At 41.8% G+C, this 13,690-nt stretch overlaps 4 protein-coding genes across 4 annotated transcripts; 1 reads left to right on the forward strand and 3 right to left on the reverse strand.

Annotated features, from left to right (window-relative positions):
• Positions 1 to 706: 706 nt before the first annotated feature.
• Positions 707 to 1,839, forward strand: LOC124314232 (sarcoplasmic reticulum histidine-rich calcium-binding protein-like). The gene is made up of 2 exons (XM_046779378.1): positions 707 to 845; positions 972 to 1,839. Exons 1-2 carry the CDS (start codon positions 834 to 836, stop codon positions 1,686 to 1,688), a joined length of 729 nt encoding a protein of 242 aa, XP_046635334.1. The 5' UTR covers positions 707 to 833; the 3' UTR covers positions 1,689 to 1,839.
• Positions 1,000 to 6,833, reverse strand: LOC124313986 (transient receptor potential channel pyrexia-like). Its single transcript, XM_046778912.1, has 9 exons — positions 5,681 to 6,833; positions 5,546 to 5,613; positions 5,329 to 5,467; positions 5,176 to 5,259; positions 4,856 to 5,122; positions 4,595 to 4,779; positions 3,441 to 4,526; positions 3,159 to 3,365; positions 1,000 to 3,036 (listed from the first exon to the last, which is right to left on the reverse strand). Exons 1-9 carry the CDS (start codon positions 5,777 to 5,779, stop codon positions 2,223 to 2,225), a joined length of 2,949 nt encoding a protein of 982 aa, XP_046634868.1. The 5' UTR covers positions 5,780 to 6,833; the 3' UTR covers positions 1,000 to 2,222.
• A 1,390-nt stretch (positions 6,834 to 8,223) lies between these two features.
• On the reverse strand, positions 8,224 to 11,926 carry LOC124314065 (high-affinity choline transporter 1-like). The gene is made up of 12 exons (XM_046779073.1): positions 11,583 to 11,926; positions 11,075 to 11,480; positions 10,875 to 10,982; positions 10,478 to 10,782; positions 10,252 to 10,401; positions 10,121 to 10,149; positions 9,944 to 10,044; positions 9,445 to 9,539; positions 9,247 to 9,369; positions 9,083 to 9,186; positions 8,894 to 9,024; positions 8,224 to 8,817 (listed from the first exon to the last, which is right to left on the reverse strand). The coding sequence occupies exons 2-12, from the start codon at positions 11,253 to 11,255 to the stop codon at positions 8,405 to 8,407; spliced, it is 1,740 nt and encodes a 579-aa protein (XP_046635029.1). The 5' UTR covers positions 11,256 to 11,480; positions 11,583 to 11,926; the 3' UTR covers positions 8,224 to 8,404.
• A 127-nt stretch (positions 11,927 to 12,053) lies between these two features.
• Positions 12,054 to 12,879, reverse strand: LOC124314294 (endocuticle structural glycoprotein SgAbd-3-like). Its single transcript, XM_046779464.1, has 3 exons — positions 12,738 to 12,879; positions 12,544 to 12,653; positions 12,054 to 12,468 (listed from the first exon to the last, which is right to left on the reverse strand). Exons 1-3 carry the CDS (start codon positions 12,744 to 12,746, stop codon positions 12,213 to 12,215), a joined length of 375 nt encoding a protein of 124 aa, XP_046635420.1. The 5' UTR covers positions 12,747 to 12,879; the 3' UTR covers positions 12,054 to 12,212.
• Positions 12,880 to 13,690: the final 811 nt, after the last annotated feature.

Below are 13,690 nucleotides of genomic sequence, written 5' to 3' on the forward strand. Positions count from 1 at the left end.
TTTTACTAGTGTGGCTACTTGAAATTGCCAGTCACCATGAGTCCATGACTATTTCGAATTCATAAGGTGAAAAAAGTAAACAGAATTTCCTACACGATTCGAAGGCTATTCATTTCGTTGCTCTCAATATCCAACATCATGGTTGTTCGAAGTGTGACACTCATCGTCCTTTATTACTTAATTCAAGTATACGATAAACAGGTTTTTTCAATGAAAACAGAAATGCCTAAATGCCTATTAATAATGATTACGTAAGAAGTAAAGTAATAAAATTACGACTAAATATTGCTACTTGTTCGTTTTTAATTCTATCAGTAAAAAAAAAATTGTTTTATCGCCCTTACCAGAAGTTTAAATGGACCTACTGGTCGTTTGTTACTAAATAATGTAAGATGAAAAATTTCGCAGAAGAAATTTTGATGGAAATTTTTTTAAATCGGAGAAAAACCGGTTGATACATGCGCAGTAACTGCCTAACTGGTTGCCATTTAAGTGCATTTGCCTTTTAGGACTAGGGGCATATTCCCTCACATTCTGATCAGATTGTTGTTTGTCGGTTGACCAAACATTTGGCTTTTCAAGTTTACGATTCGAATTCAATTCTGATTCAATTATAGCCTTGGCATGAGTTGGGCGAAGTTTCGGAGGAGGTTCCAGAATGTTTCATTTCAAGGGCATTGCCACTTATATAATTTGCTTGCACTAATGTTACCTGATTGCAGTGGGAAAATCCCAAGAGGCGTGTCACCGAGTTAGGTATAAAAGAAGTGAGAAAAAGACTCTACCGACATCAAACAGTTACATCCACTTCTACAAGCAACTCCAGCGCAATCATGAAAGTCGTGGTAAGATAATATTTTATGTTACTTCCCTTAAATCTAAAAGAAAAAAAAAAAAAATCGTGAAAGAACTTACTAGAATCAAAATTGTGCGAGCAAAGCTTTACATTTTTGCCATGCCTATTCGTTTAGATCGTTTTAGCGTTTTTGGTGGTTCTGGCGGCAGCCGTTGAGGAAACGCAACAGGTCAAAGGAGACGCAACTCTTTTAGATTTGCAAACTGCTGAGCATCGCCACAAGGGATACAAGGGACGCAAGGGCCGCTCTGTCGAAGGAGAAACAGCTGACTTGGAAGCCGCTGAACATGGTCACAAGGGATACAAGGGACGCAAGGGCCGCTCTGTCGCAGAAGAAGCAGCTGACTTGGAGACCGCTGAACATGGTCATAAGAAATTCAAGGGACGCAAGGGCCGCTCTGTTGAAGGAGAAACAGCTGACTTGGAGGCCGCTGAACATGGTCATAAGAAATTCAAGGGACGCAAGGGCCGCTCTGTCGCAGAAGAAGCAGCTGACTTGGAAGCCGCTGAACATGGTCACAAGGGATACAAGGGACGCAAGGGCCGCTCTGTCGCAGAAGAAGCAGCTGACTTGGAAGCCGCTGAACATGGTCACAAGGGATACAAGGGACGTAAGGGCCGCTCTGTCGCAGAAGAAGCAGCTGACTTGGAGACCGCTGAACATGGTCATAAGAAATTCAAGGGACGCAAAGGCCGTTCTGTCGTAGAAGAAACTGCCGCTGAAGATCTAGAAACGGCAGAGAAGAAACACAAAGCCTATCGCGGAGGATATGGTGGACACCCTGGAGGATACGGTGGCTATGGCGGCCATTACGGTGGATACAGAGGATAAGTTGTGCAGTTGCTCTTGTTTAACGTCCCTTATATGTTCTCCGTTATTACTTTACTAACATGGTGTGGAAGTGAATTTGTCTAAATAACAATTTGGAATCAATGCATATATCCTCTCCGTGAAATCACGAATACAATCGATCGACATTTTAGAGCATTTTTATTCATTTTCTCTTATTAACATGTCTTTTGATCATTCTGACTGAAAGTGTTTCAGAAATTAATTCTTCACTTCTAACTGACAACCTGGTTATATAACAGATAATAACCAATTGTCAACCAAAAATACTTCTTTTGTCATGCCATTAAAAATACTCGTGATTTTCTAGTTTAAAAAATAAGTTGATGGCTTGATTGGTGATAAGATTTAAATATTCAATTGTTGAATTGTATCACAAGCAAGTAAAATTGAAAGTATCAAAAACAGGAAAATGCGAAGAGAATCAGTTAAACTGATGTAGAACGAAAAAAGGTTGTTAACAATAACTTATCGGATTTATAGAAACTCCGGTGCAAAATAATAATTAAAATAGTTTTAAGGTGAGATATCATTTTGGGAAGTGAGTGTGATTAACATTCTTTTTATGTCCATTAACTCTGACTGAATGGAGCGCTTTAGCACTGTCGTCTTGGTGGTTTTGCGCGACAACGATCTACCTAACCTGCCGTACGGTCCGTCCAGATGATCTCCACTGCCGTCGCCCTCTCCTTTATGACTTTTGGGGTAATCCAATTCGGAAACGGATGAATCAGAATCTTCATGATTTTCGCCAGAATCCTGATCCTGAGCGACGCCAGAATCTCCTTTGTGCTCGATATTCTCCGACGATCCGGAATCCGGAAGCGGTACGGCTGTCGACGATCCGACTAAACCTTGTTCCAGGCTTTCGATTCTCTGTCGGAGAGTGCCGATGGACGCTACGCATTCGTGCAGTAAATTGTAGGTGTCACTGATCGTCATACTCTCCAACGGAGCCCGGCCCTCTTGCACTATGACCACGGACCGCTCGACTGTTGATGACGGCAAAACGACGGTCTTCATTTTCCGTCCGGCCGGACTAAAAGTGAAAACGGGCTCCAGGTTGATCCAAGAGTTTAACCACTGCATGATGCCGGAGCAGAAGAGTAGCCATCGCAGGAACCTGTTGCTGACAATGTCCTCCAGGTAGACGATGTATTCCGCCTGTTTGCGCAACCTCTTGACGCGCCCTTCATTCTGAAGTCCTTGGATATCGTTGACGGCCAAACCGATAAGCAGGTTCATCAAAATCAGTGAGACCAGAATCAGGAAAAAGAAGTAGATGACGTGGGCCGTCCCTTGTAAGTTGAAATTGCCTTCGGTCAAATACCTGAGGAAAAAAAATTTATTCGATTAAGGGTCTCGGAATTGAGTTTTCTTTCGAAAACTTTCGAAAAAGGGAAGTCCCTTATTAGTCAATCTTGAAATCTATTTAAGGAGAAAAAAACCCACTCGTCGTAACCGGTGTCACCAATCATCATGGCAAATGTGCGTAGAAGTGACGTCCAAGGAGAGCCGAAAGCTTCGTGTCGATCTTTAAAAATCAGATGGAAGCTGAACGAAAAACCGGCCAAGAAGAAGAAGAAGACGAAAATGAATTTGACAAGATGCTGGGCCACTGCGTAAAACATCAGGGCGTACACTCCAAACGTCGGCAATCTATAGACACAATAATAAAATTTATCCACCATTCATTAGGAGTTAATTATAATGGGTTGATTTATTTTGAATTACCTTCCAAGGAGTAGAGTGACTTCCGACCAGCCAAGAAGGACGGCCACAGCTGAGACATGATGGACCCAGTCTGGCCAAGGAGGAGCCGAGAAAATGACAATCGTCGAGGTGACCAGAGCCCCGATTTTGATCCAAGATTCCGGTTCGCGGAAGTATTGATAGTGCAGCGAGGTGAACTGTATCACCTCTTGGAAGATGATGATCAAAATGACGATGTTTAGCGACAACTGCAATTGCATGACGCTTTCCGGCTCGGAAGCAAAGCGATTGGTTACTTGAACGTCGGATCCTGCCACTGTTTCGCTTAAGTTCAGTGGCGGAACTGTCGTTGTCGTTGCGGAAGAGGGGCCTGGATCATTCCAGACGCTCGACAGGACGTAGGCCGACACTCCGGCCACCAGGATCAAATACAAAATGATGTTGGAAAAGAAAAGAAATCGAATCTTGCGCCATTTCAGAAATAGAAAGGACTCGATAACCGGGTGCTGGAGCAAATCGGCCGTTCGACGTTGGCGTCTGTCGTCCATGATGTCCTCGATGACCCCCATCTGCTGGAACTTGTGCTTGGTCAGCAGGACGGAATAGTCGAACTTGATGCGGCAGGCCACTTCACTCGGATCGATCCCGTTGGAGATGATGGATTCGTCCAGCCTCTTGCTCAATATTTTCGCTCCGTTCGGCAACTGCAGGATTAGCGTCGCCGCGCTCAGTCCCGTTTTGGTCTTGGCGCCGAGATCGGCACCGGCTTTCAGCAGAAGTTGAATGCACTCGGCTGATCCACGGTAAGCGGCTTTGTGAAGCGGCATTCGATCCTTAGAGTCCGGCAAATTGATGGCGTCTTTAGCGCCCGGCTGGGAAAGAAGATACTTGAGAGTGGACGCTTGTCCTTTGATGGCACACGCGTGAAAAGGTGTTCCACCTTCATTGTCCTGAGCTATGAGATTAGCTTCATAGGCCAGCAATAATTTAGTCGACTCCAGTCGACCGAGTGTCACGGCCTGGTGTAGTGGAGTGACTCCCGAGTCTGGATCTTTAACATTCACTTTGGCTCCGCCTCTGATCAGCGTTTCCACACTTTCAGTATACCTGCAATTATAAGGTCAATCATTTTTCAAATTCAATGGACAAGGATTTCAAATGACAAAAATATATACCCTGAAACTCGTCGGTGTCCTTTGATGAGGTAACCACCTCCTAGGAGAAGCAAAGCAGTGGCACCTCTTTTATCAGTAAGATTAGGATCGGCTTGGTAATCTAACAAAGCCTGGATGCAGCCCGTCGCTCCTCGCTGGGCCGCGTAGTGCAGGGGAGTCCGTCCTCGAGCTTCACCAATGTTCACCTACATTTTTATCGGGCGCCAGATGTTGTAATTATTTGATATTGCAACATGAAATCGAGATTTACTTATAACATACCTGAGCACCACCATGAATCAGTTTTCGCAACGCTTCTAAGTGGCCCCCAACGGCCGCCCGATGGAGTGGCGTCTCTTGGCCACCTCCATTCTCCCTAACGTGATCCTGACCGTTGGTATCGGCTCCGGCTTCAATCAGCTGCTGGACGAGATCCTCCGAACCCATTCCGGCCGCCAAATGGAGTGGCGTTATTCCTCTCGAGTCGGCAGCTTTCACGTCAGCCCCGTATTTCAACAAGGGCTGAACAGCTTCTGGAGCACCGACAGTCTACGAGAGAAATTTGAGTATGATGTAATTTAGCAATTGGAAATATAACTCACAGCCAGATGAAGTGCAGTGATTTTGTTCGTTCCGTATTGGTGGTTTGGATCCGCACCGTTTTTTAAACAGAACTCGACAGCTCCCTGTAAAATGAAAGTTTCGTTTTAAAAATATCTTAACAATTTTATTAGTTATAGAATTATGTTAATTACAGTATCCCTATCCTCGATGGCCATCATCAAGCGCTGATTAGTGCTGCTGCAAAACTTATCGCCGTTTGCATCCGTCTCTTCAGTGATTCCATTCTCTTCGCGGATGAAGCCCAAAAGTTTTAAATCGCCTTCGTTCAAACTGAAAATTCACAAAATCCAATCAAACTTCAATTAATAAAAATGAACAGAATAATAACAAGACAATAAGTTTCCTCACCTGTACTTGCTGTAGACCGACCCACGGGGATTGTTGATATCATGGTAGTGAGTTTCGGATTCAGATAACTAGATAAAAAATCAAATTTAATTATTAACAAAGGACTAGACAAAAAATGGAAATATAATAGAATACATTATCGTCATCAAGTCCAAGCTCCTCGTCTCCGTTTTCCTTAACGTGCCGCCTCCATGGCAGCAGGTGCATGTATTCCATTCGTATGTGGTTATTCATTTTTCGACAACGCCCTGCCGGTCACTAACACCAAATCGCCACTATGCCAACAAACGTAAGAGACTGTCGTGTAATAAGTTGGGGGAAAAAAAATTCTAGATCACGAAAACAGGTTGTTGTAAGAGATAAATCAATAACTCTTATCACTTTGTTAGATCTTTTGTAAACCACTTTATTACACGTTCATAAATCTCACTGGATAGAACTAAAAAACTTGGCCGACAATAAACTACGACGAAGCCACTATCACTGAAATGTGGGGAAACTGGAAATTAAAAAACAAAAAACAAAACAACCGCGGCCAACGAAACTGACGCGGTTATCGTGAAAGACGAGCTGAGACTGAATTTTGTTTGGGAAGTTTGCCTTGAACTGAAGTGGATGCATACAACCTAGAGGCATGTTTATTCGAGTTTGTTTGGGCGTTCGTGGAATTTATATGTTTATGTGTGGCCCCAGGCTGGTACCGTGAAATCCTAGCCGCGGGCGGGAGGGAATTGGCTCACAAGCCCATGACGTCATTTCGTCACGGATGGCTGTGCTGCACACAAAAAAATTGCGCAAGACGGACGGGGATCACCAATTCTGAACAAAACAACAACAGCCGGATGCGGTTCGCCATCACTTCCGCGAAGTTCCTTCACCCATGCTGCTTTTTGTTTTTCTCTTTTCACACGAAATGTAATTTCATTACAGCAATCGCTATGTTTTTGTTATTTTCTTATATGTATTTCTTTCTAGTATTTTGTCGCATGGTAACAGGTCTTTTTTTTTACGATTCAATCAAACTAATAATTTAATTCGTATGTATGGAAAAGCCGTCATCTATGGCTTTTGTTTAGTCAAAATTACGTGATATGTCGTTATCATGGTACCGTTTGTGTAAGGTTGAGTGATCGAGTAATAAGCACTATTGTGGAAGACGAATTTAACGTCATTTGAATGGGGACACCCCATCCGATTTTAAGTAGGTTAATGGAACGGAAATGTCATTTTTCATCACAGCTCGCGGAATTAATGCGGAATGCGGCATGTAGGGTGTTTTCTTAAAACTGAAAAAGGAAAAACGGCTTGTTGTATGGTTGACAGAGATTGACACTCTTAAAAGTCGCATCATGTGTCCTTATTAGGTAATTACAAAACATTCGAGGCGGTTTAACTGCTGGTATAGGAAGGAATGACGGAATATGAATAGGACTAACTCACGAATAATGGCAGTCCGTAGTGTCCAACGATTCATAATTAACGCCACCAAATAGTTAAAAAAAAAAGGAAGAATAGAGATAAATTTAACTTTTCTTACCTTTAAGCCTGGGAAATACGACCAGGCATCCTCAAGTGCTCCATCTGCAGAATAGTTGAATCCACCAGGTGGGTTAGGAAAAGGGGCGACCCACATTCTCTTGAATACCCCATGCTCTCGCAGGTGTACACGAAAACAGGGGGATTTCAAGAAAGGGATTCGTAACTCGACCGACATCGGCAGTTTCTCCAAATATCCAGCAGGATGCTGTTAATCTAAATAGAAAAAAAAAAAAAAAAAAAAAAAGAAAAAAAAAAAAAAAAAAAACAGGTTATGAAAAATATTTATAGAATCACCAAGGGAAAGTTGAAAATGAGACAGTGGGAAAACCCTAATTGTTAATAAACAGGAGAATTTAAGGTTTCCATGTAATTTGTTAATGTTTCCTGCATAGCAGATCACAGGCATAAAAGTAACGAAAATCATTACCCAAGTGATGGTACTGTAATTGTTGCTGATGACAGGTCAAATACCAGCACATGCAAAACTGGCATATCTTTTGATTATGATGGCAGGATCAGGTCTCAAATCTGCACAAAGAAACGATTACATAGTGCAAACATAACTTCCATGCATTGTCAGGGGGCTTACTCGACAAGGAACTAACATTTCACAAACTTATACAGGTTTATTATTACTATAATTATATTGTTATTTACCTGCCAACCAGCATGAAGGGAATTCTATAAATAGAAGTGACCACAGGAACAGGCACCACATCTTTGAAATTTTATTTCTACAAAACATGCGTTCTCCAAGCATGCCATTTTTCGTGCAGACACGTTTCCCAGCAAAAAATGATCTTTTGGTCCCCCATAGCAAAAGTTATCAATATCATTCACAAATCAGAAATCACTAATCTTTTTTCGTACAGCCACCAGCCCACCACGTTTCCAATTTTGTACCACGTTCCTTTTTGTAATCTTCGTCCCTTTTTTGTTTTTTCGAAACTGAAACAAAAAAAGGTATAAGCAGACGACTCTAATATTCTAATTAGCCTTTAAGATATCGATTGAAATAATAAAAACTTTAATCGATTCCCCCAAATTCAAAAGCGATTTTCAGTTTTCTCATCGACGCTGAACGGATCGAGATTATTTTAATATCTCATAGTTCTTCGTAGCAAATTAAACAAAACAAAACAAAAATTGCACAAAACTGGTCACAATAACATCCCCAGGAGACTTGGAAGATAATAGATTAATAATAGATTAATATGATGTCTTTCATATATTTCGATATTTTTCATTTCGGAAGAAGAATTATAATTTTTCTACACACAAAAGTTTGAATGACGATGACTTGTTGAATGTCAATTGTTTTTAAAGAGAAAATGCAGGATTGACTTCTCCTCGAGGCACTTGAGCTGGCAAGTGTTCCTGCGTTGAAGACCTGCTGCTGATGAGCTCGAATTGAGATGCCGACGTGCTGGTCTCCTCTGATGAGTTGCTGCTCATTCGACAACTGGAAAAGTCATCAACTATCTTCTCTTCGCCAGCTCTGGAATGTTGACGAGTGGACGATGAAATAGAGGCGTCGTCAAAACATCCCAGCACGTCCCATTTTGTGGAGAGATAATTGTTCCTGAAGATCCAGTGAGCCAGCAGTGATACAAGAACGTGAGACAAAAGTGCTATGATCATGCACAAGGTCCTAAAGGGAAATAATTGTCCCAATTCAGCGTCGTAAAAAGGATATTCCAGGACTACTGGTAAGCCCAAAAGAGGTTCGCCACCTATAGAAATGAGAAGCGCGGATGAAGGTTATCGATGATGTCATTTTTAAAAATATAGCTTTTGATGTCTTTATACCTAGTATCCGAAATACAAATCCGGTGATCATGCTCGTAATAGACCCATATGAGTTGCAATATTTCTTCCAGTGAATAACCAGCAACAGTTGAGGGAATAAGAGCACGTACACCAAGTCGGCGCTCAACACGCTAAACAATTAATTGCGATTGATTAAAAATGAACGTGATAAAATTAATAGAAACGTACAATAAGCCGTAGATGGAGTTAACGGTTAGGGCGACGAGAGAAGCTAATGCAGCAACGACTACAATGGCCACCCATATGACACGAACAACGTGACGTTCGGAAGCCTGTTGTACAAGAAAAATGTGATAAGCCAATTAAACATGCATTGACTGGGATAATTATACCCAAGGAAAGAAGATGGCGTGATAAATGTTACGAGCAAACATGGAACTCGACGACAGCATGGAAGAATCGGCCGAGGACATGGCGGCTGCCGAAACAGCTCCAAGACCAATGTACGACACCCACTGGAACAGATATCATATCATCATATCAACAACTGTCTGAATTAAATTAAATTAGAAAGCGAATAGAAAACACACAGCTGGTGTTAGATACTGCAGAACGAGAGGTAATATGATTTTTCCATCCTCTGCGACCGTAATGTTCATAGTTCCATTGGTGGCAACATTCCAATCTGAAAATTAATGTTGATATCAATTTGAATTTTGCTATAAATGCCATAAGATGATGGCAAGTTGCCACATGATTTTTTCTTTCAAATTACGGCTAACATAGTTTGTATTCGATTACACTGCTGTCAGGACGGGGTTTCCCGGGTTTTCCCTTATTATGGACAAGAAAACAAACGCTGAAGCTTTTGGAACAAAACGGATGTGCTTTTTCGCAATATTTTCTACGTCATCAAAACACTACCCTATAGGTTTGATTGCATCAAAAGATATGGCCCAAGGTCGACATAGTACGTATTTCTTTGCGGCTATCTTACGCCACATGCCAGAAGGATTCAAATACAAAAAGGGATCAAACTTTCTAAATAGAATTCGGGTTCAAAATTAAATAACTAATTTATTTTCAAACCTGTTGCGGTAGCCACGACTCCTAGTAAAATCGGTGGCGCTGCTAATATTATAGAACCCAATCCAGCCACGTACGACATGGTCTGGGCTTGCTTTGGCGTCCTACACAAAACAGGGAACTTATTTTATTAAAAAATTGAAAAAAAACAAACAATTATTTTTAAAATTAAATGTTTACCTGAATGCCAGCACTCGTTGAAAATAGACCTGTAATAGATTTTTGAACACCATTCCAAAATAATAGAATCATTATATATTAACTAATTATATGATGGATCACGGATCACCATCAGATTATGGAGCCAAAACCTGCCAGGGAATGCCTCCCATGATGAGTAGTAGATAATTCTCGGTGTAAATGCCAATGTCGTGAGTCTTGATGGTGCCGCCCCACACGGCGGGACTGAGATTTTCCATGTCGACGGCCGGATTATTCCAAGCGAACGGAACGCACAGAATCTTTTATCCAAGAATTTCAATGTCTAAAATATATTAACATGTTTTCAGTCATTCATTTGAATTTGAAAGAAATTACCAAGCCGAACGCGACGCAAAAGAGTTGAACGACGTCCGTATAGGCAACGCTGTAAAGTCCGCCAAAGAGCGTGTAGAGCATAGCGACGGAAGCGCTGGATAGGACGGCGATCGTATTATTCAATCCTAGAATGACGCTCAAAGTGGAGCCGAGTGAGGCCAGGATGGCCGACGACCACAAGATTTCGCCGCAAAGGGCCGGCAGGTAAAGAATTCCACCGATTTTGGCGCCGTATTTTTCCTGGAACGGATCCAGCATTGTGTGGTAGCCAGCGCTGCGCATCGGTCCCGCAAAAAACAGTCCCCCTTTTTAAATATGAACACGCGTGCCCATTTGAACAATGAATTTGAATATGGATAAACAGCTTGTCTGTCAGAATTTACAACCGTATACATACCCAAGAAAAGGGCTACAGCGTAGCCAAACGGGGCCTGACACCAGGCGACTCCGCTAGTAAAAACCACTTCGGCCGATCCCATGATGTATCCACCGTCGACCCAAGTAGCTGTTAAATTTTTTATTCATTGGAAATAAGTAATGATTTAAAAAATGATTTGATTACACGCGGAGATGGTTTTGCAAGTCTAATGTGTATACCTGTCATCGTCATAATTCCGACAAACACACCCATGTTTCTGCCGGCCAACATGACGCTTTCCGTCCCTGTTGCTTCTTTCTGGTTTTTCTTGCCATGTCGCCAGCCAGCCCAGATGCCCACGGCCAAAATGACCAGGTAAAAGACGATGATGGAAACTAATCCGCCCACGTTGATGGCCATCACGAATTCACAGGTATAAAATTAGATTTGAAAACTTTGTAACGGCTGTTGTTCTGTTTGTTATGAGAGAGCTGATGGAGGAGAGTTGGTTATTATGGACTATGCGCTGTTGCCTGCGCCCATTTGACTAAGAACGAATGCAGGAATTTAACGAAACACTTTCATTTTCATGGCATTGAATATTTCTCCTTATATAGTAGGTGAACCCGCGCTGCTGGCGAAGAGCTATATATAATAGAAATGTTTGAAAAATGTTACAACAGGCTCAGTTGACCTACTTTTTTAAATAATTTAGTTTCAAGCATATTTGTTATGCGTAAACTGTACCGCATTCAATGCGTTTCCTTTCCGTGTATTTTAATCGACAATCACTCAGCTCTGCTCGCGCGTCTGTGTAATACCGGCGATTTCGGTTGAACGTGGGGAATCGTGAATCATTTGCCCACCAAGCTGAGCGGGCTTTTATATACATTGTCAGAGCCAATTAATGAATTAAGTTATAAAAAGGAAAGCCAAGTTCATCGAGTCTCTCTCTGTGAGGTTGCCGCTAAGGTTTAAGCCGTCTGGGCTGTCTGCACTTTGCACCGCTTTGCACCAATATAATCACGAATGAACGAATAAGCATTAAGAACAGACACCAAGGTCACGATGGAAACTGATTATAATAGGCGTCGTTGGATCTGGCTTTTGGGTGAAAGTAGTAGCATAAATCTAGTAATAAAATATTTTTCAAATTTTAGGATAGACCCGGATAGACCCGATTGTAGATCCTAAACGAATAAAGAAATGAATTCTTTCTAGTTTTGCATTCTATATATTTTTTACTGCTTTAGAACAAAATAATATGTTATATGATACAAGGAATACACAGCATACCACCACATTGATTGCTCTATGTAGTCATGGCAACCATTGTAGACGTTATGTACATGTATAAAATATAGCCATTTGAACTGTTTACAGGACACCGGCGGCCTTCAAGTCGGCGAGCATCTTGACGACGTGCTCGGGCATGGGGGGAGGAGTGGGGAGGTGGTCACCGGTGGCCTGGAAACCGTTTTCATCGGCGGTCCAGTTGACGGTGATGACGACACCATCGGGAGAGGTGTACGAGTAAGATCCCTTGGAGACGGTGCCGATATCCTCGGGTTTAGGTCCAACTTGCTTCTGGCTGCCGCTCTCGGAGACCTTGGTGCCATCAGCGCTTTCGAAACTGTTCAATTTAGCGACAAATTAGAATTAATTAATACTCTGAGAAAAAGATAAGATTTTGCAGCTGGAAACTTACTCGAATGAATAGCTGCCGTCCTCTTTCATGTCGATGTTAGATGAAATGATTTCGATGGGTGCGTCCAACTTGGCAGCCAAAGCCACGGAGAAAAGAGCGACGATGATAACCTAATATTTAATATGAGCACAGCCAGCAAACAGAATTAAAGAAAATTTAAATTATACAATTATTTGGAACTGGAATTGACTTACGAATTTCATTTTTGGACTGGGAAAGTTGTGCTGCTCTGATGCTCTGCTGAAAAGAGTTGGAGAGTGTTGATGAGGATCGTCTGAGCTCGTCCAGCTTTTATACAATCGCCGCAGATGAAAGTGATGGTGCGCCGCGCTGACCTTTTACAGAACATTCTCTTCTCCAGCTGGCGGCATTTTTTATTTCTTCTGGATATGCAGATGAGAATGAGTGAAAGGAGAAATCAGTTGGCAGAAAAACTAAATAGTATTCCCGCTAATAAAACCTTTTTTAGGTATAAAACGAGTTGAAAGAAAAAAAACTTTATCAGAACTTATTTTATTATACTGCCGTATACTGCCGATACTCAAGCAATATAGTATGTTCAGGGTCGGCTGATGGTACACTTTTTCCCTTTCTCCGCGTACATCTGTGTGTCTTCAATCATCCATAAGATGAGTGATGATTGTATTCGTGAAGTAGCAAACTTACACGAAATGTGTACACTAATCGAGTAGTACTGGCCAGGGCCGAGTTGTACCGAAGGGTCGAATTTTCCCAACTGTGTCATCTAATTTGAATGCGCCAGTAGAGCTCGAATGTTCCATCATTGATGTGTAATACCCTACCGAGTTCTTTGGAAAAGAAAGGAAAACGAGTCAATTACTCAACACACAACTGCACTCGCGAGTTAAAATACTATAACCGGTTTTGGGTGGGCGACGATAGAAACAAATGCTATCGATCGATGACTATATGTAAATGTATATGCTGTATCTATACTTGATGCAAAAAGAAGAGTGTAGACAACTTTGACGAGATGTTGTAATATGTCTCCGCTACTATATAATTTGAGAAATGTCTTTATCTTATTAACGAATTTGATCCAAGTCACAATATTTGTGACTTTCAATGTAGATTGAATTTACACAACGATGCTTGGTTTTTATCTGTATTGATATAAAGTGGATAT

The sequence above is a fragment of the Daphnia pulicaria genome, chromosome 10, assembly GCF_021234035.1.
Source record: "Daphnia pulicaria isolate SC F1-1A chromosome 10, SC_F0-13Bv2, whole genome shotgun sequence".
Taxonomy (NCBI): domain Eukaryota; kingdom Metazoa; phylum Arthropoda; class Branchiopoda; order Diplostraca; family Daphniidae; genus Daphnia; species Daphnia pulicaria.

What these genes read in the sequence shown, in the direction of transcription:
- LOC124313986 (XM_046778912.1), bottom strand. Translation starts at nt 5,779, where the DNA reads ATGAATAACCACATACGAATGGAATACATGCACCTGCTGCCATGGAGG. An exon ending in TCACTGCACTTCATCTGGCT is followed by an intron (nt 5,123 to 5,175) that starts GTGAGTTATATT and finishes TTTCTCTCGTAG; the next exon opens with ACTGTCGGTGCTCCAGAAGC. An exon ending in GGACACCGACGAGTTTCAGG is followed by an intron (nt 4,527 to 4,594) that starts GTATATATTTTT and finishes TTATAATTGCAG; the next exon opens with GTATACTGAAAGTGTGGAAA.
- LOC124314065 (XM_046779073.1), bottom strand. Translation starts at nt 11,255, where the DNA reads ATGGCCATCAACGTGGGCGGATTAGTTTCCATCATCGTCTTTTACCTG. An exon ending in CAACGAGTGCTGGCATTCAG is followed by an intron (nt 10,045 to 10,120) that starts GTAAACATTTAA and finishes TGTTTTGTGTAG; the next exon opens with GACGCCAAAGCAAGCCCAGA. An exon ending in TGCAGTATCTAACACCAGCT is followed by an intron (nt 9,370 to 9,444) that starts GTGTGTTTTCTA and finishes TATCTGTTCCAG; the next exon opens with TGGGTGTCGTACATTGGTCT.
- LOC124314294 (XM_046779464.1), bottom strand. An exon ending in GACGGCAGCTATTCATTCGA is followed by an intron (nt 12,469 to 12,543) that starts GTAAGTTTCCAG and finishes TAAATTGAACAG; the next exon opens with TTTCGAAAGCGCTGATGGCA.